This window comes from Oncorhynchus clarkii, chromosome 20 (genome assembly GCF_045791955.1).
Source record: "Oncorhynchus clarkii lewisi isolate Uvic-CL-2024 chromosome 20, UVic_Ocla_1.0, whole genome shotgun sequence".
Lineage (NCBI taxonomy): Eukaryota > Metazoa > Chordata > Actinopteri > Salmoniformes > Salmonidae > Oncorhynchus > Oncorhynchus clarkii.
The window spans coordinates 58,711,491-58,733,129 of record NC_092166.1 but is presented as its reverse complement, the minus strand read 5'-3'; the positions used below and the strand labels follow the sequence as shown (position 1 = coordinate 58,733,129).

General features: G+C 41.8%; 2 protein-coding genes and 1 long non-coding RNA gene across 3 annotated transcripts in view; 1 reads left to right on the top strand and 2 right to left on the bottom strand.

The window, feature by feature from the left end:
• LOC139376608 (melanopsin-A-like) overlaps positions 1-8,722 on the bottom strand; it is a 45,805-nt gene extending 37,083 nt beyond the window's left edge. The window contains exon 1 of the mRNA XM_071119384.1: positions 8,532-8,722. The gene's annotated coding sequence lies outside the window, so the exon portion shown is untranslated. The remainder of the gene's footprint in view (positions 1-8,531) is intronic.
• LOC139376609 (glutamate dehydrogenase 1, mitochondrial-like) lies at positions 1,124-14,749 on the top strand. The gene is made up of 4 exons (XM_071119385.1): positions 1,124-1,168; positions 13,762-13,829; positions 13,957-14,019; positions 14,290-14,749. Exons 3-4 carry the CDS (start codon positions 14,002-14,004, stop codon positions 14,509-14,511), a joined length of 240 nt encoding a protein of 79 aa, XP_070975486.1. The 5' UTR covers positions 1,124-1,168; positions 13,762-13,829; positions 13,957-14,001; the 3' UTR covers positions 14,512-14,749.
• Positions 12,096-13,708, bottom strand: LOC139376610 (uncharacterized). The gene is made up of 2 exons (XR_011627946.1): positions 13,295-13,708; positions 12,096-13,152 (listed from the first exon to the last, which is right to left on the bottom strand). It is a non-coding gene; the product is annotated as an uncharacterized lncRNA (long non-coding RNA).
• Positions 14,750-21,639: the final 6,890 nt, after the last annotated feature.

Genomic DNA, 21,639 nt, shown 5'->3' with positions numbered 1-21,639 from the left:
GTAATTTCACATTATTATGATTTACTTGCTGAGCACATGGACATTTCTTCTGTTTTCTCTGTGATGTCGAAATAAATCCATTAAAAGTGAGATTAAAAGAGAGGTTGACACAGTCTATTTTTTTTTCACATTGGCAAATGGAGGAAACCACAGACATCAGCTGTCACTTGCAGTTGTTGTCAGGTATGCGGATGATCCGGGCTTTATTCATGAACTTTTCTTGGGCTACTTTGATGTGTCAAGTGGGCAAGATGCGCAGTCTGTGTTTGACTTTGTCGGAGTTGAACTTAATGGAGAAACTTGTTGCCCAAACCTATGATGACACTGTTGTAATGGAACGTACAGTATCTGCTATTTACAGCGAAATGCCCTCCTGTTCCCTGATTTAAGAGGAGATGACTACTCCACTTCCAGTGTCAAGTCTGTACTGAACTGAAGCCATGTCTCATGTGCCCTCTCATTCACTGGCTCACTGAATATTTCCTCTCCAAGCACTGTGTCACGGCCGTCGTTCAAGGAAGACCAAGGTGCAGCGTGGTGAGCGTACATTTTCTTTTATTTAGTAAAATGTCGCCAACAAAACAAGAAACAACAAAAATGAACGTGAAGCTTACAAGGGCTACAGTGCCCCTAACAAAGACAACTTCCCACAATGACAAAAGGGGAAAATGCTGCATAAGTATGATTCCCAATCAGAGACAACGATTGAGAAACATACCCGGCCAAAACATAGAAATACAAAAACATAGAAGATAGAATGCCCACCCAAATCACACCCTCACCAAACCAAATAGAGACCTAAAAAGTCTCTAAGGTCAGGGCGTGACACACTGAGTAGCCCTGTCAATTCTCTCATTACTGCATGTAGTTTTAATAACAATCACATTATTCCACATAAATGTGATTGTAATTCTTGCTTTGACTAACCCATTCTTAGCTCTTTTGTCTGTGTTTTAAGTTGTTTTTTTTGGTCTTTCCAGTCAAATCCTGTACTCATTGGAAGAGTTGAGTTCTTCTCCAACACTATCCATCCATGATGAGCTTGTCCTGCACTGAATCCTCTGAACATCTCAACCCAGGTCCTGCACTGAAGTCAAGCCTCTGAACACCTTAACTCATGCTTCATACCCTCATTCAAATCACTGCTGTGATCCCTTCCCAACATGGCGTAAGTAGCCTTCTCATTCCCATTACTAATTATATTTTACTATAAATGCCTTTATTAAAATGTTTACCGCGGGTCTCCCGTCCTCCTAAATAGTTGGTAGCAGTATTTATTAGACAGGGGTAAAGATAAAGCTTTTGTTCAGGCGCCGGGCAGGTATTAACCATGCCGAAAGGAAAAGAGTAGAATAGAGAGAGTACCACTACCAGACCCACACACATCAGCAGAAGAGACTGCCTAGAGTGTAGCCTGTTTACCAGATAGCCAGTGGAGAGAAAAGAGAATACACACCCTATAAAACCCACATCACAGCACAGGGGTAACCCCACCAAGAATACCTCATACAATAATAATAATAATAATAATAATAATAATAATAATAATAATAATAATAATAATAATAATAATAGCAGAGCAATTGAACAGAACTTCATACAAGAAAGAACCCAGTCATCAGCAGAGGATTTGCAGTCATATGTACTATCTTCCAGTGGAGGACTGCAGAGGGTATGAATGTGGGGGGTGTTCATAGAAGAGGTCGACCGATAACGATTTTTCAACGCCGATACCGATAATTGGAGGACCAAAAAAGCCGATACCGATTAAAATCGGCCAATTGTTTTTGTTGTAATAATGACAATTACAACAATACTGAATGAACACTTATTTTAACTTAATATAATACATCAATAAAATCAATTTAGCCTCAAATAAATAATGAAACATGTTCAATTTGGTTTAGATAATGCAAAAACAAAGTGTTGGAGAAGAAAGTAAAAGTGCAATATGTGCCATGTAAAAAAAGCTCAAGTTTAAGTTCCTTGCTGAGAACATATGAAAGTTTGTGGTTCCTTTTAACATGAGACTTCAATATTCCAAGGTAAGAGGTTTTAGGTTGTAGTTAATATAGTTAGGACTATTTATCTCTATACCATTTGTATTTCATATACCTTTGACTATTGGATGTTCCTATAGGCACTATAGTATTGCCAGTGTAACAGTATAGCTTCCGTCCCTCTCCCTGCCCCTACCTGGGCTCGAATCAGGAACACATCGACAACAGCCACCCTCGAAGCAGTGTTACCCATCGCTCCACAAAAGTCACGGCCCTTGCATAGCAAGGGGAATAACTACTCCAAGTCTCAGAGCGAGTTACGTTTGAAATGCTATTAGCGCACACCCAGCGAACTAGCTAGCCATTTCCCATCGGTTACACCAGCCATTAGGCTGATAAGCTTGAAGTCATAAACAGCGCTGTTCTTGCGAAGAGCTGCTGGCAAAACGCACAAAAGTGCTGTTTGAATGAATGGTTACGAGCCTGCTGCTGCTCAGTCAGACTGCTCTATCAAATCAGACTTAATTATAACACAACACACAGAAATACGAGCCTTTGGTCATTAATATGGTCGAATCCGGAAACTATCATTTCGAAAACAAAACGTTTATTATTTCAGTGAAATACGGAACCGTTCGGGTGGCATCCCCAAGTCTAAATATTGTTGTTACATTGCACAACCTTCAATGTTATGTCATAATTATGTAAAATTCTGGCAAATTAGTTCGCAATGAGCCAGGCTGACCAAACTGTTGCATATACCCTGACTCTGCGTGCAATGAACGCAAGAGAAATGACACAATTTCACCTGGTTAATATTGCCTGCTAACCTGGATTAGTAGTTATAACTCGTGATTATGATTGATTGATTGTTTTTTTATAAGAAGTTTAATGCTAACTAGCAACTTATCTTGGCTTCTACTGCATTCGAGTAACAGGCAGGCTCCTCGTAAAAGCCTTTGTTGTGTCTATGAACTAGAGGTCGACTGATTAATCGGAATGGCCGATAAATTAGGGCCGATTTCAAGTTTTCATAACAATTGTTAATCGGTATTTTTGGGTGCTGATTTTGCCGATTTTTTAAATTTTTTATACCTTTTATTTAACTAGGCAAGTCAGTTAAGAACACATTCTTATTTTCAATGACGGCCTAGGAACGGTGGGTTAACTGCCTTGTTCAGAGGCAGAACGACAGATTTTCACCTTGTCAGCTCGGGGGATCCAATCTTGCAACCTTACAGTTAACTAGTCCAACGCTCTAACCACATGATTACATTGCACTCCACGAGGAAAAATGTCCACAATCTTCTCGGCCACATGTCATTAGTACACCCCACCTCAATACAGTTCAAATAACAATACACAACTTGCAAACAACCTCCTTTTTAACTAAAATGTCCACCCAAATACTTCTGGCAGAGCAATAATAGTCCAGCTCTAATGAACTTCAATGGGAAGTGCATTTGAAAAATAGAAAGTCTGTTGCAGGGTAAAGCACTGGAAGATAGCGGTAAGAGAAAGAGAGAAAGAGAACAAGAGAGATCTTAGCTGTGCTCTTCAGGCTTGCTGGTGTACTGTCTGACAGTCCGACGGTTTGTTGGTTTGTATGTCAAAACTTCGCAACAATGTTGCTACTAATCCATGCGATCCATAACTGGCGCGGTCCCATACGATAACAACCACGACCTAGAGCTGTCACACCGATGATTGAGTTAAATACTTTATTAACTACACACGCTGAAAATAAAACAAACTTCTGCAGCATAGCACACACAATCAAACTGTCGCGCCAACCAAGAGCTCCTCCCCAAAGAGAGTCTTTATTTCCTCCTTCCTTACTGCTGATGCGCTCTTAAAGTGGCAGTGCACGGTGAAGGCTCCGTGCAGGATTTCGCCACAAGTTCAAGTGTCCAGTCAACACTGCTGCTAACCTAAGCATAACGCTCTAGCGGCCTGCCACACTGCTAGTTTGACTCTCTGGCCCAGTTCACCTAACATTCGGTAGTTTTTGTGCCATCCAAGTTAAAACTCTCTCCCCTTAAGGTTAGCGTAAGAGCAAGGATTACATTTAGGGTTAGGATAAGGGTTAATGTTAGGATTTAGAGCTAAGGTTAGTGGATAGTTAGTTGAAATGTTACGGAGAGTCTGTAGAACATCTACAGATGGACTATCCAAATGAAGTGTTACCCATCTATGCAACCAGCATGTTTCCTTCTTACTTCTACCTACACCGGTTGATGGATTACACCATTCCGTTGGCCGCTCTCTCCTGCAAAGCCCTGTTCGGTGACACAGAATAGCCAATGCCTGTGGCCACTTTCTAGGGGCGAGGTCCAAGAGAATCAAGCATGCTTTGCAAGAAACACTATGCTCATAGGCCTCGGGCAGTTAACTGGGACACACTCTCTGCTCCCCTAGCAGTGGGAATGACTCGCGTGCGCTGGCACATTACCAACTTCTGAGAGCCTGCTCTCTGCATCTATCCAGACTGAATCAAGAGACAAATTGTTTGAAGCGTCAACTCTATGAATGTTTTTGGAGACTCCATCCCTACACAGTGATAAACGCACCAGTAGGGATGGAAGCGCTGGCACACCCTGTCAAATACAGTGCCTTGCGAAAGTATTCGGCCCCCTTGAACTTTGCGACCTTTTGCCACATTTCAGGCTTCAAACATAAAGATATAAAACTGTATTTTTTTGTGAAGAATCAACAACAAGTGGGACACAATCATGAAGTGGAACGACATTTATTGGATATTTCAAACTTTTTTAACAAATCAAAAACTGAAAAATTGGGCGTGCAAAATTATTCAGCCCCCTTAAGTTAATACTTTGTAGCGCCACCTTTTGCTGCGATTACAGCTGTAAGTCGCTTGGAGTATCAGAGTCTCTATCAGTTTTGCACATCGAGAGACTGACATTTTTTCCCATTCCTCCTTGCAAAACAGCTCGAGCTCAGTGAGGTTGGATGGAGAGCATTTGTGAACAGCAGTTTTCAGTTCTTTCCACAGATTCTCGATTGGATTCAGGTCTGGACTTTGACTTGGCCATTCTAACACCTGGATATGTTTATTTTTGAACCATTCCATTGTAGATTTTGCTTTATGTTTTGGATCATTGTCTTGTTGGAAGACAAATCTCCGTCCCAGTCTCAAGTCTTTTGCAGACTCCATCAGGTTTTCTTCCAGAATGGTCCTGTATTTGGCTCCATCCATCTTCCCATCAATTTTAACCATCTTCCCTGTCCCTGCTGAAGAAAAGCAGGCCCAAACCATGATGCTGCCACCACCATGTTTGACAGTGGGGATGATGTGTTCAGCTGTGTTGCTTTTACGCCAAACATAACGTTTTGCATTGTTGCCAAAAAGTTCAATTTTGGTTTCATCTGACCAGAGCACCTTCTTCCACATGTTTGGTGTGTCTCCCAGGTGGCTTGTGGCAAACTTTAAACAACACTTTTTATGGATATCTTTAAGAAATGGCTTTCTTCTTGCCACTCTTCCATAAAGGCCAGATTTGTGCAATATACGACTGATTGTTGTCCTATGGACAGAGTCTCCCACCTAAGCTGTAGATCTCTGCAGTTCATCCAGAGTGATCATGGGCCTCTTGGCTGCATCTCTGATCAGTCTTCTCCTTGTATGAGCTGAAAGTTTAGAGAGACGGCCAGGTCTTGGTAGATTTGCAGTGGTCTGATACTCCTTCCATTTCAATATTATCACTTGCACAGTGCTCCTTGGGATGTTTAAAGCTTGGGAAATCTTTTTGTATCCAAATCCGGCTTTAAACTTCTTCACAACAGTATCTCGGACCTGCCTGGTGTGTTCCTTGTTCTTCATGATGCTCTCTGCGCTTTTAACGGACCTCTGAGACTATCACAGTGCAGGTGCATTTATACGGAGACTTGATTACACACAGGTGGATTGTATTTATCATCATTAGTCATTTAGGTCAACATTGGATCATTCAGAGATCCTCATTGAACTTCTGGAGAGAGTTTGTTGCACTGAAAGTAAAGGGGCTGAATAATTTTGCACGCCCAATTTTTCACTTTTTGATTTGTTAAAAAAGTTTGAAATATCCAATAAATGTCGTTCCACTACATGATTGTGTCCCACTTGTTGTTGATTCTTCACAAACAAATACAGTTTTATATCTTTATGTTTGAAGCCTGAAATGTGGCAAAAGGTAGCAAAGTTCAAGGGGGCCGAATACTTTCGCAAGGCACTGTAAAATAACATTTTATTAATCATGTGCCGAGTACAACAGGTACTGTTGTACTGTCTACTTACGTGCCCCTAACCAACAGTGCAGTTTTTTTTAAAGATAAGAATAAAAGAAACAAGTAATGAAAGAGCAGCAGTAAAACAATAACAATATATACAGGGGGGTGCCGGTACAGAGTCAATGTGTGGGGGCACCGGTTAGTTGAGGTAGTATGTACACGTACAGTAGGTAGAGTTAAGGGTGATGCCCTACGCTTTCTCTCTCCCCTCTGCCTGGTACCCCTGACTCTTAGCAGAGTGATGTAACAGGCTTATCCCTCATCTTCGAGCCCCTCGATGACCAGAGGTGCCCTGTTTAGCAGAGATCACTTTCATGCTTTACAACCAGTCCTGGTAACCACCGTTACGCAGGGATCTTCTGACCCAAGCGTACGCAGAGATTTGCCATCCTCACCCAGTAGCCATGGCCCTCTGGGAATGGCCCGTGGGAGGATGAATCTGAATGCGACAAGCCTGCCACTCAAGATCATTGACGATCTGCCTGAATGACTATCATCCCCGTAGCAGTCACATCTGTAATCATGAAGTGTTTTACAAGGCTGGTCATGGCACAAATTAACACCATCATCCTTGACACCATGTACCCACCCTAATTCGCATACCGCCCCAACAGATCCACAGATGATGCAAACTCAATTGCGCTTCACACTGCTACAACAGGAGTTCCCTGACGCTGGTGTCCCGTATACAACAGGAGTTCCCTGACCCTGGTGTCCTGTATACAACAGGAGTTCCCTGACCCTGGTGTCCCGTATACAACAGGAGTTCCCTGACCCTGGTGTCCCGTATACAACAGGAGTTCCCTGACCCTGGTGTCCCGTATACAACAGGAGTTCCCTGACCCTGGTGTCCTGTATACAGCAGGAGTTCCCTGACCCTGGTGTCCTGTATACAACAGGAGTTCCCTGACCCTGGTGTCCTGTATACAACAGGAGTTCCCTGACCCTGGTGTCCTGTATACAACAGGAGTTCCCTGACCCTGGTGCAGAATACACAAGGTTTCTCTCTCTCCATTTTGACTAATACCATTCAATTCAATAATAAAACATTTAAAATAGTTTTGTCTAGTACTATGTTGTTGACTAGTGCCAGGTCTCGCTCCATTTAGAGACATCAATATCAAGCCTGTCTGTCAGTCTGGACTCCATCTTGCAAGTCTCCAAGTGCTGGCTCCGGAGATGCATTTGTGAACACAAACAGTACACAGTCACTGTTCTATTACCAATGACAGTTAGGATAGGTGATATCTGACAAACAAACATATACAATGTTGAAGTTTGAACAGGTCAGACTAAACCTACCTAATTCTGGTCTCCCCATTGACGACCATTGTGAGTAGGCCAGAGGTGAGACTGGAGGTAAGGTCTTTGCCAGCGCCCTATTGATGGGCATGGCAGTGTAGATAAGCTTCTGGCCCCTGATCAAAGATACTGGTCGTTCACGCACAAACAAACACACACACAGAGCACTGATTACATTATCAATGGTGTTTATGATTAGCCTGGTGGAACTAATCTGATCTATGTGTTCACCACCTATCCCCATATCTGAAGTGAAATGAAATGGGAAACGTAACAATCAGGCTGGTTAGACCAGGCTAGATTATTGATATAGAAATGTATATGATTTATATGTTTAAGGGGATGTTAAGATAATGACTAAATGTATTCCACCCTGTCACTGTATAGTGGAGGGAAATGTATTTGTAATCATACGACTAGAATTCTTTAATGTGTGTGCTTTGGATAAGTTAAGACTTTACTATTTAGCAATGTAGTCGAGACAGTGTGTGTGTGCATAGGAAAAGAGGAACTATCAACAGACAACTTGTGACCACTGTGAAACTGATAACAGGAAAAGAGGCCTCCCCAACCAGGGAGGGGAAAAACCATTAGGCTTGCAGTAGATGATGTAACATGTTGCAGGATATGATAAGCAATGTATGTGTAGGAGAAGACTGGTAAATAGTATTGACAGTGTTAGGAGAAGAGGGGGGGCAGTTATGACCAAATATGAGGTATATAACCATTGTATGATGTTAGAGCTCTCGTGTATAAAAATGTTGACTATTGTAAGCTGTTTCATTCAACCAAAATCTTACAAACTCTGGGTTGCAGACTGAGTAGTTTAATTTAAGTACAGTTTAAGAACATTGAGAACAAAATTCTCATAACAATTATGAAGGTAAATTGGAACAAAACTCGAAACTGTTTTGACCTATGACCAGGTCAAATGTCACCAACCTGATTCAAGTGTCCTCCCTGTCCATTTATAGGAATGCTCACAGCGAAGGCATGTCTGCGTGATGCTGAGGGTTCACTTGCTGGTCTTCTCTATGTTGCATGTTAGGCTGAAAACTGGACATCTCGAACAACTGCAGCAGGCAATACTCATAAACAATGTACTTCCTCATCTTATGAGATGGGGTTGACTGTGACAGGGTGATATACTAGACAGCCAAGTGATGAACTGCATTTTGTTATAAAGAAAGGACAAAGCTTTTTGATAATGCACTTCACAACCAAAATGACTACTGCTTGTATCTGTTAGGCTGTGTAATTAACCTACTAGTTTATCAAACCGGGCATAACATACATTACCGTTGTTGATGAAGCCACCTGTGTAATCAGGGCAGTAACTAGGGTCAAGCTAATTCTAGGTCGTCACTAGTTACCTTAGCCACAAAGTCATAAAGCCTGCCTATTTCTACAATTACTCTTCTTAATTAGGGATAGGCCCCTATTTTCTCCACTTCCTGTCTGACTGACGTGCCCAAAATAAACTGCCTGTTACTCAGGCTCAGAAGCCAGGATATGCATATAATTGGTAGCATTGGATAGAAAACACTTTGAAGTTTGTAGAAATGTTAAAATAATGCATGAGACTATAACACAATTGATATGGTAGGAGAAAATTCAAAGAAAAACCAACCAGAATTTTTTGTGGCTTTGAGATCCCATGCTCTTCCATTACAACCTACAGGAACAATGTTAAACCCGGCTCCCAGATTGCAATTTTTATGGCTTCCACTAGATGTCAAGTCTTTGTTCAAGGTTTCAGGCTTGTTTCTTCCCAAACAAGGAAGAATTTGGAGTTTTGGAACCGGGAATCACAGTAGGAAATCAGTCTGTGGGCGCGCGACGAAGAGGACGTGCACTTGCTAATTTTACTTTTCTATTGAACATACTTCTTTCTGTATGAAATATTATAGTTTGGTTACATTGTAAGGTACCTGAGGCTTAAATAGAAACTTTGTTTTATTTGTTTTAACAAAGTTTAGCGGTAGCTTTTTGGATTCTTTTGTCTGCATGTTGAACGAGTTGATTACTCAAATCAATGGCCCCAACTAAACTAACTTTTTAGGGATATAAAGAAGGATTTTATATAACAAAACGACCATGCATGTTGTAGCTGGGACCCTTTTGGATTGCAAACAGAGGAAGATTTTCAAGTAGTAAGTGATTATTTAATTGCTATTTGTGATTTTATGAAGCCTGTGCTGGTTGAAAAAATATGTTGATGTGGGGTGCCATCCTCAAACAATCGCATGGTATGCTTTCACTGTACATCCTATTGTAAATCAGACGATGCAGTTAGATTAACAAGAATTTAAGCTTTTAATTAACAGATATAAGATACTTGTATGTACCAAATGTTTAATATCCATAATTGTTATGATTATTTATTTGAATTGCGCGCCCTCCAATTTCACAGGAATTTGTTGACAGGTGTCCCACTAGCGGGATGCCTATGCCAGATTAAAATGTGATTTTAAACCTAACCCTAATCTTAAAACACACTGCTAACCTAATGCCTAACCTTTATTTAGGACCAAAACGAAAATGTTGTTGTTATCATACATTTTTAAGCTATAGACGATTCTGACTTTATAGGTGTGGTAACAAATTACACCCTAAGTCTATGCTTTACAGATGTAGACTGACTGTAGCTCCAGATTGGATCAGATTCAGGCTGGTGACACCATTACGGGTTGTTGCTCCTAGTTCACTGTATCAGTCAGACTCAGACATAAGTTAACTACCATTAACTGAATCCATTATTTTGTTTTGCAGTAAACGATAAAGAAAACACTTGTGTGAGCTACGAACTAACTTGCAAATCTGCCTTGTAGGCTAACATTAGCTAGCCTGCCTCACTTTATAAAATAATATGGTTACCTCCATAACCAGCAATAACGTTATTTAACGGCATTAGCTAAGTTATACCAGAAGTCATTATATTTCAGTATCTCTGGTTATACTGACCACTACCGGTCGTTGCAGACCAAGCTAGCGTTACTGCTGCATAATTGGGAGACGAACTCCAAGCACCTATTCTGCATACTAACTGGGGTCCTTCAGCAGAGCATGTCAACCATAGAACTTTGGCTGTGGACGAATGGTCAATCTGTATCGGGCCCGTGATCCTTTGAATGTTTTATGGGCTATGAAACAATAGAGCGCCTTTCAATGAAGGGAAGCCAAGTGGGCGGAGGGGTGATTTGCAGGTGGAGCTTGTCCAAAGGGGGCATGATTTGTTGACATAATTGTAATCCAAACCCAACTTTAATTTAACTCAGTTTTAGACGGGACTGACTTTATGACAAAAATGTTTCCATTTACATTTTTACCGCCAATTGGTAGTTACAGTCTTGTTTCATTGCTGCAACTCCCTTACGGACTCGGGAGAGTCAAAGGTCAAGCGCCACACCGTACAACTGGCAACCCCAGTCAGTGTGCATGTGCCCGCCACAAAGATTCGCTAGAGGGCAATGGGAGAAGAACATTTAGGCTGGCCAAATCCACCCCTAACATGGACGACACTGGGCCGATTGTGCGCTGCATCATGGGTCTCCTGGTCGTGGCCGGCTTTGACAGCCCGGGATCGAACCCGGGTCTGTAGTGACACCTATAGCACTGTAATGCAGTGTCTTACACCACTGCGCCACTCAGGAGGCCCCTTTGTAGTCAAAAGACTCGATGCCACATAAGCTGTTTTCAAAGAGTTACTTGCTTTACAGGGACAGTCACTCTTTAATGAAATGGTTTCCCGGCTTGTAAGTAAACGTTTCACTCTAAAGTCTGTTTTTTCGGCATGTGACAACCACCATTTGATCTGATCCAGAGTGCCAGTGCCCCTTCGACACTCACTGTTTGGAAAAACAGGTGACGCGCTTTTGAGAAGTAGTGTGACCTACACAGATAATTCCTTCAGGCAGGACAGTGCAGACAGTGCAGACAGTGCAAGGTGTGTGTAGACTTTCACTAGCGACTGGAAAAGAGTAATCCAGGGACTCACCTCTCAGGCAGGGGGACACTCATTTTTCTCTGTTCTCCATTTCACCATAGTGTTTTTTGTGGACTGCAGTCTGCAGAAACACTACAGTGAATACGGTAGTATTTACTGCAGTATACTATAGTATAAATGCTGTGTAAAAAAGAGTAGTGTGTGTATATATACACTATAGTAATTACTGTAGTGTTTTTGCGGACTGTAGTATCCTGTAGTGTTTACTGTTGTGTTTTTGGGGACATTACTGTAGTATTCACTAAAGTGTTTTTGTTGCATTATCTTTGACATAGAAGTGGGAAGCCTTCTCCTTGAGGAAACATACTGCAGAAATACTAAAAGAGCAAATGTTCCATAACCTGTAGGTCTGAGTTCTGAACAGAGTTCAGCGCTTCTGCTCTGTTCTTTAACCACAGGGAACACAATACACGGTCAGTACTTGGCATGTAGGTTTCTCACTTACAGGTGGCAAAAATTGGGATATGGGGGCAGGGTACTGTATATGTAGTACGTCCTGACACTTGTTAAATCACACTTTATTAGAATTGCATTTCAAAAATCTTGATACATTTTAGAACACACGTTTTGAAACAATATGAAACACATATTGCTGGGGAAATTCACAGGCACCACCACCTTTTTGCTTTAAGCACCTTTATCATTGGGAAAGTGATAAACTATAACCAAAGCAAGATAATGATGATGGTGAGCACTTATGAATGCATTTTTCATACAAGCTCAATAAAAAACACACATTAAAAGGTAAAAGATACAACATTCAAATAATAAGGTGAGAGGAACAGCAGGCTTTTTAATAATTGTTCATCAGATTATACATCCCGTAAAATAATGTTTCTCTTCTGATCTGCCCTGGAATGTTCAGTGCTTCCCTTTTCCTTCTTCAACCTCTTCCTTTATTTCACCCTTTATGTCTTCCTGTTTTATGTCTTCCTCTTTTATGTCTTCCTCTTTTATGTCTTCCTCTTTTATGTCTTCCTCTTTTATGTCTTCCTCTTTTATGTCTTCCTCTTTTATGTCCTCGCTCTCTCTTTTCCTCTGCTCTCCTCTTTCCTCAATGCCTAGCTCTGCCGTTTTCTTCAAGACACGCTCACTCGCCTCGACACGCTTGCTCTCGACACTCTTGCTCACTCTCTCGCTCAAGGCTGGGAAATCATTTGGGAATATCATTAACGTCTCACTATTATCCTGCACCATGATTATCCCAGTAGTATAATACACATTTATAGTGCCTGCCTTCGTTTTCAGTTGTTTGAAATATTCCTTAGATCTTTTATCCCACCGTTTTCCCTCAGGATAGTGTTTCAGTATTTCCTCTTCCCATGTAGGACCATTTGTTGTGTAGAAAATGAGGTCGCATGGAGCATTTTTTCTTTCATCACGATATAAAGTCTCTGGATTTTCATGCAAAACTTTTTTTTTATATATTTTATTTTCCTTTTTATCTGTCATCCCCTCAGGGTAGGGGATGAGGGGGGGCAAATTGTTCAGTTGTTTTACCTCTGCCATTTCTAGATGTGGCGACTAGATTTCCTTTGACTCTTTGTTTACTACCACCTGTAATAAAGATGTTAATGTATTTATTATCTAGGTCACTCATTAACAACATATTCTCTTTCACAAAATAGCCAGGTTAAATATTAGGAGCAGGGCCCTGTATTTCCTTGACTAATATTGGAAGTCTTTCATCTGTACTCACTCTGGAGCTGTGTGTCCGCTTTCTGATCTCGTCTCTCTGTCTGTAGAGGATCTGTGTTCGTTCAGTTCTGAAGACTTTTCCTCTTCCTTTAACAACCTCGGTGTAGCAGGAGATACAGTACTGTGTCCCCTCTTGGAAATTGTCTCTGTGTTTTCAGAGTTGTAAGGACAACTGAAAAGAAGACCGTGAAAGAAGTGTAACTGGTGATATTTCCGCTGGCCACTCCCGTACATAACGTAGGTTACATTAAGGTGACGTGCCAGAGCCTTTCTGATGTTCAGGTTTTGACTGAATGAAAACGATACTAATCTGAAATGTGTGAGTGAACCCAGATGAAACTTCAGGGATGAATGTTGATCGACTGGATATACTTGAAAATACGATGGTTGCCAATGATCATGTTACATTGCTACATTGCCATCTAACTATTTATCTCTCAATCCCTCGCTGTCTCTGTGTCCATTCAGGAGAGTTTGGAAAGCAGGGAGGACCGATCCCTGTTGTTCCCACTGCTGACTTCCAGACCAGAGTCGCTGTGAGCACACACACACACACACACACACACACACACACACACACACACACACAACCTATGTGGTATGGAAGTGATGTGGTGTGTTGGCAGTTTGGTAACACATCTTTCCTTCCTCTCTCCACTCCAGGGTGCTTCTGAGAAGGACATTGTTCACTCTGGGCTGGCCTACACCATGGAGAGATCTGCCAGGGTAAGAGTGTGAGCGTGCGTACACGTGTGTGTCTGTGTGCGTGTGTGTCTGCGTGTGTTGGTGAGGTTAGTGCCGATGAGTCAGATCCTAGAATTTAATCATATGTTCTCTATGAGACAGACTGTGATAATGACAATGCCCCCGCCCTGGCCCGGGGCACCTCTCAATCACACCACCATGTGTCTGTGTATGTTTGTGTCAATGTGTGTGACTGGTTTTGCCAGTGTAACTGGTATCTAACTAGTGTTTGTGTGTTTTGTCCCCCTGCAGCAAATCATGCGTACGGCCAGTAAGTACAACCTGGGTCTGGACCTGCGGACGGCTGCGTACGTCAACGCCATCGAGAAGGTGTTCAAGGTCTACAACGAGGCCGGCATTGAGATAGTGAATAGTTCTTTTTTAGCCTCTTTACGACATTATTCCATTCAAATGAGTTTCTTCAATCTACAGGAGACGGAGCAGGCAGATTATATATTGTTTTCTTGGTTTTAGAACTACATTCTTTTGCAGCATTAGGGCCATTTATTTAAATTTGCCCTGCTAACTTTACTACTAGAGTGCAGTTTTTTCCCACCAGAACAGCTAGATATGTAATGAGGTGCATACTGGAGGCAGAGAAGTCAGGCGCAGGAGAGCGAAAACTGATTTACAACAGTGTCGTTTAATATCCATAAACCACCGTCAACAGAACAATACAAATAAATGGTAAATACAATACAATACAATACAATACAATACAATACAATACAATACAATACAATACAATACAATACAATACAATACAATACAATACAAAACCCGGTAAATACCAGCATACCGTTGCATAAGCACTACAAGAAACAATTACGGACAAGGACATGGGGGGGAACAGAGGGTTAAATACACAACATGGAATTGATGGAATTGGAACCAGATGTGATGGAAGACAAGACAAACCCAATAGAAAATGAAAAGTGGATCTGTGATGGCTAGAAGGTCGGTGACTTCGACTGCCGAACGCCGTCCGAACAGAGAGGGACCAACTTCATAGTGGAACCAACCTGATCTATGCGTTCACCTTTCTATTTCACTTCAGATATCATGATATGTGAAGTGAAATTAAATCAAATGGGAAACGTAGCAATCAGGCTGGTTCCACCAGGCTCGATTATGAAGGTAAATTGGGACAAAACTCGAAACTGCTTTGACCTTTTACCAGGTCAAATGTCACCAACCTGATTCAAGTGTCCTCCCTGTCCATTTCTAGGAATGCTCACAGAGAGGGCATGTCTGCGTGATGCTGAGGGTCCTCTTGCTGGTCTTCTCTATGTTGCATGTTAGGCTGCAAACTGGACATCTCCGAAACAATTACAGCAGGCAATACTCATAAACAATGTACTTCCTCATCTTATGAGCTGGGGTTGACTGTGACAGGGTGATATACTAGACAGCCAAGTGATGAACTGCATTTTGTTATAAAGAAAGGACAAAGCTTTTTGATAATGCACTTCACAACCAAAATGACTACTGCTTGTATCTGTTAGGCTGTGTAATTAACCTACTAGTTTATCAAACCGGGCATAACATTGCAACATTACCGTTGTTGATGAAGCCACCTGTGTAATCAGGGCAGTACCTAGGGTCAAGCTAATTCTAGGTCGTCACTAGTTACCACAGCCACAAAGTCGTAAAGCCTGTCTATTCCTACAATTTCACTTCATAAAATGTGATTTTAAACCTAACCCTAATCTTAAAACACACTGCTAACCTAATGCCTGACCTTCATTTAAGACCAAAAAGCACATTTTTGTTTTCATCCATTTTTAAGATAGACAAAACTTTATAGGTGTAGTAACTAATGGAAAAAATAAGTCTATGCTTTACAGATGTAGACTGACTGTAGCTCCAGATTAGATCAGATTCAGGCTGGTGACACCGTTACGGGTTGTTGCTCCTAGTTCACTGTATCAGTCAGACTCAGACATAAGTTAGCTACCACCATAGCTGCATCCATTATTTGGTTTTGCACTAAAAGATAAAGAAAACACTTGTATGCGCAACAAACTCACTTGCAAATCTGCCTTGTAGGCTAACATTAGCTAGCCTGCCTCACTTTATAAAATAATATGGTTACCTCCATAACCAGCAATAACGTTATTTAACGGCATTAGCTAAGTTATACCAGAAGTCATTATATTTCAGTATCTCTGGTTATACTGACCACTACCGGTCGTTGCAGACCAAGCTAGCGTTACTGCTGCATAATTGGGAGACGAACTCCAAGCACCTGTTCTGCATACTGAATGGGGTCCTTCAGCAGAGCATGTCAATCATAGAACTTTGGCTGTGGACGAATGGTCAATCTGTATCGGGCCCGTGATCCTTTGAATGTTTTATGGGCTATGAAACAATAGAGCACCTTTCAATGAAGGGAAGCCAAGTGGGCGGAGGGGTGATTTGCATGTGGAGCTTGGCAAAAGGGGGCATGATTTGTTGACATAATTGTAATCCAAACCCCACTTTAATTTACTCTTTGTGACACGCTGAGGTTCTAAACTCAGTTTTAGACGAGACTGACTTCATGACCAAAATGTTTCCATTTACATTTGTATTTTTTATTATTAGTACTTTTTACCCCCAATTGTTAGTTAGTCTTGTCCCATCGCTGCAACTCCCGTATGGACTCGGGAGAGGCGAATGTCGAGAGCCATGCATCCTCTGAAACACGACCCTGCCAAGCCACACTACTTCTTGACACACTGCTCACTTAACCCGGAAGCCAGCCGCACCAATGTGTCAGAGGAAACACCGTACAACTGGCAACACAAGTCAGTGTGCAAGGAGCCTGCCAGAAGGAGTCGCTAGAGTGAGATGGGAGAAGAACATTACGGCCGGCCAAATCCTCCCCTAACCCAGACGATGCTGGGCCAATTGTGCAAATAAGTAGCTATGGGATGTAGTTGGTCTCCCGGTCGCGACAGCCCGGGATCAAACCTGGGTCTGTAGTGACCCCTATAGCACTGCGATGCAGTGCCTTAGACCTCTGCGTCACTCGGAAGGCCCCTTTGTAGTCAATTTTGACATTAGAATAATGTTTGACTCATATCGATGCCACATAAGCCATTTTCAAAGAGTTACTTGAGTTACTTTAGGGACAGTCACTCTTTAATCAAATGGTTTCCCGGCTTGTAAGTAAACGTTTCACTCTAAAGTCTACACCTGGTTTTTTTCGGCACATGTGACAACTACAATTTGATTTGATCTGATCCAGAGTGCCAGTGCCCCTTCTACACTCACTGTTTGGAAAAACAGGCGATGTGCTTTTGAGAAGTAGTGTGACCTACACAGATAACTCCTTAATACGGAAGGACAGTGCAGACAGTGCAAGGTGTGTGTAGACTTTCACTAGCGAATGGAAAAGAGTCATCCAGGGACTCACCTCTCAGGCAGGGGGACACTCATTTTTCTCTGTTCTCTGTTCTCTATTTTCTCATAGAACCGTCAGATTTAGTTTTAGTGAATCCACTCAGGTTTCAGTCTGCTAGTCTGAAAGAGCAGTATTCAGGTAACTAATGTTGTCCTCACTATTGTGTAAGAGTGAACAAGGAAATAAGAGAGAGCATCTCTTCACATTAAGTTGACATGTGGAATCAGTGGCGGATTTAGGCATAGGCGACATGGGCAGCCGCCTAGCTGGGGGCGGCATGGGGTGCCCGCACAAAAAAATATATATACAAAATACACAAAAAAATATATAGATTTTTTTTATTCCTGAATGGTGACATTTGCTCGATCGGTTTTCGGAGTGGATGCCCTGATTCTAGTTTGTGAGCTAGACAGGCTACTGCCTGGGAAGGTCTCCCACTCAGAACTACAAGATGGTCAGGTCTCCCCACTGGAAGCCCGAGGTAGGGGGAGCGGGGGAATCTATTAAATAGAGCACCTCTAACTTTGTACAGTACTAATGCAATTAGTAATGCAATTAGTTGTGCAATTTAGTTTGTGTGTTTTTTGTTTGAAGTGCAATAGTTTCTTCTTTATAAGTGTGTTATTCTATTTGTGTGATATAGGATTTGTGCAATTTAGTTGTATTTGTGTGTTTGTCAGCAATAGGGCAATAGTGTAATTATTTGATACTCTTTATTTGCATTTATATACTACAATTTATTTATATTTGGTTTTGTTACTTTTTTTTATATTTATGAGTCTTTGTATATATATATATACATTTCTATAGTTTTAAATGTTAATATTTATTTGTATTGTTCCAAATGTCTGAATAAAAAGAACAGTTAGTGCAGAATGGGGCTTTGTGTAGAATAACCAGTCGTCTGGCTGCTACCTTGTCATTTGGCTCACAATCAAATGATGTACAGTACATGAGAGATGGGTTCGCCAGTCATAGGGGACGTCATGCAGTTCAAATCCTGTCAGACCAGTCTCATTCTGATAAAGCTGGGCACAGAGGGAGTGTGACTGTGAGGACCAACCAAGTTCTGTCACATCCCAAAGGGTCTGACTGTTAGCTACCCAAACATCACCCAAAGGGTCTGACTGTTAGCTACCCAAACATCACCCAGAGGGTCTGACTGTTAGCTACCCAAACATCACCCAAAGGGTCTGACTGTTAGCTGCCTAAACATCACCCAAAGGGTCTGACTGTTAGGTACCCAAACATCACCCAAAGGGTCTGACTGTTAGCTACCCAAACATCACCCAAAGGGTCTGACTGTTAGCTGCCCAAACATCACCCAAAGGGTCTGACTGTTAGCTGCCCAAACATCAAATCAGTTTATAATTTACTGTCACTGAACAGACCAACTGGACAGCATTTCTACCCTCAGAATGTTCCAGAGTGCCAACTCCACACATGAAAAAATACGATAGTGTAATAGTATTCACTGTGGTGTTTTTGCAGACATTACTGTAGTATTCACTGTAGTGTTCTGGCTCGTGGTGGCCCAATGACCAATTAAGACACTCCATGTTAGTGTTTCCTTCATTTTGGCAGTTACCTGTATGTCTGCATCACATGTTGGTCCTATGATGGAAATAGTTCTGCTGCAGGGTAGCACTGACCTGACAGAGAAAGTCATATGTCTAGAGAGACAATACCCCTCTCTCTCCTTTAGACATGATTCACTCTTGCCCTAAAAACACATCATTGGGTAAGCCTCTGTAGGGGGTCTGTGTTTGTTTACTGTGTACTGACTGTTTGAGTTAGACAGTTCCCATAGCTACAGTTCCCATACTTCCAGTTCCCATAGCTACTTAGTTGTATCAGGCTCCTACTGCCAAAAGCCAGGGTTGTTTAACTCATCGGTGAGAGACGGAGATGATAAGGGGTTGTGTTTCATCCAGTTTCATTCAGTGATGAGTGTTTCATCCAACAGACCCAGTTGTTTTTCCAGAGTGTTGTATCTGCTCTGTGGGTGTTTCTGGGGATTGAAATTGATGTCCTTGGTCGGTCTCTCTCAGGCCATAACCAGCCGGAGCTCCGGGAGGGGAAACAATGGTCCTACCCAGCAGAGACTGAGGGGTAACTCAAAGCTAACAGCATTAACAGGGTAAACCTGGGTTTACAGCAGTAAACAGCAGCACCTAATCATACCTAAATGGGGTGGTACAGAGAAGGACTGTCACCCACAGTTAGCCAAGATGGTTGTTAGTGCCTGTCCTTCCTGCTGGATCGGGATCGAACCCGGGTCTGTAGTGACACCTATAGCACTGTAATGCAGTGCCTTACACCACTGCGCCACTCAGGAGGCCCCTTTGTAGTCAAAAGGTTTCTGACTCATATCGATGCCACATAAGCTGTTTTCAAAGCGTTACTTGCTTTTTAGGGACAGTCACTCTTTAATCAAATGGTTTCCCGGCTTGTAAGTAAACGTTTCACCCTAAAGTCTGCATGTGACAACCACCATTTGATCTGATCCAGAGTGCCAGTGCCCCTTCGACACTCACTGTTTGGAAAAACAGGCGATGCGCTTTTGAGAATTAGTGTGACCTACACAGATAATTCCTTCAGGCAGGACAGTGCAGCAGTGCAAGGTGTGTGTAGACTTTCACTAGCGACTGGAGAAGAGTCATCCAGGGACTCACCTCTCAGGCAGGGGGACACTCATTTTTCTCTGTTCTCCATTTCACTGTAGTGTTTTTGCGGACTGGAGTCTGCAGAAACACTACAGTGAATACGGTAGTATTTACTGCAGTATACTATAGTATAAATGCTGTGTAAAAAGAGTAGTGTGTGTATATATACACTATAGTAATTACTGTAGTGTTTTTGCGGACTGTAGTATCCTGTAGTGTTTACTGTTGTGTTTTTGGGGACATTACTGTAGTATTCACTAAAGTGTTTTTGTTGCATTATCTTTGACATAGAAGTGGGAAGCCTTCACCTTGAGGAAACATACTGCAGAAATACTAAAAGAGCAAATGTTCCATAACCTGTAGGTCTGAGTTCTGAACAGAGTTCAGCGCTTCTGCTCTGTTCTTTAACCACAGGGAACACAATACACGGTCAGTACTTGGCATGTAGGTTTCTCACTTACAGGTGGCAAAAATTGGGATACGGGGGCAGGGTACTGTATATATAGTACGTCCTGACACTTGTTAAATCACACTTTATTAGAATTGCGTTTCAAAAATCTTGATACATTTTAGAGCACACATTTTGAAACAATATGAAACACATATTGCTGGGGAAATTCACAGGGACCACCACCTTTTGCTTTAAGCACCTTTATCGTTGGGAAAGTGCTAAACTATAACCAAAGCAAGATAATGATGATTGTGAGCACTTATGAATGCATTTTTCATACAAGCTCAATAAAAAACACACATTAATAAGGTAAAAGATACAACATTCAAATAATAAGGTGAGAGGAACAGCAGGCTTTAGCATAATTGTTCATCAAATTATACATCCCGTAAAATAATGTTTCTCTTCTGATCTGCCCTGGAATGTTCAGTGCTTCCCTTTTCCTCTTCAACCTCTTCCTTTATTTCACCCTTTATGTCTTCCTCTTTTATGTCTTCCTCTTTTATGTCCTCGCTCTCTCTTTTCCTCTGCTCTCCTCTTTCCTCAATGCCTAGCTCTGCCATTTTCTTCTCGACATCCTCTGTCGTCTCGACGCTCTGTCTCACTCTCTCTCTCAAGGCTGGGAAATCATTTGGGAATATCATTAACGTCTCACTATTATCCTGCACCATGATTATCCCAGTAGTATAATACACATTTATAGTGCCTGCCTTCGTTTTCAGTTGTTTGAAATATTCCTTAGATCTTTTATCCCACCGTTTTCCCTCAGGATAGTGTTTCAGTATTTCCTCTTCCCATGTAGAACCATTTGTTGTGTAGAAAATGAGGTCGCATGGAGCATTTTTTCTTTCATCACGATATAAAGTCTCTGGATTTTCATGCCAAACTTTTTTTTAATATATTTTATTTTCCTTTTTATCTGTCATCCCCTCAGGGTAGGGGATGAGGGGGGGCAAATTGTTCAGTTGTTTTACCTCTGCCATTTCTAGATGTGGCGACTAGATTTCCTTTGACTCTTTGTTTACTACCACCTGTAATAAAGATGTTAATGTATTTATTATCTAGGTCACTCATTAACAACATATTCTCTTTCACAA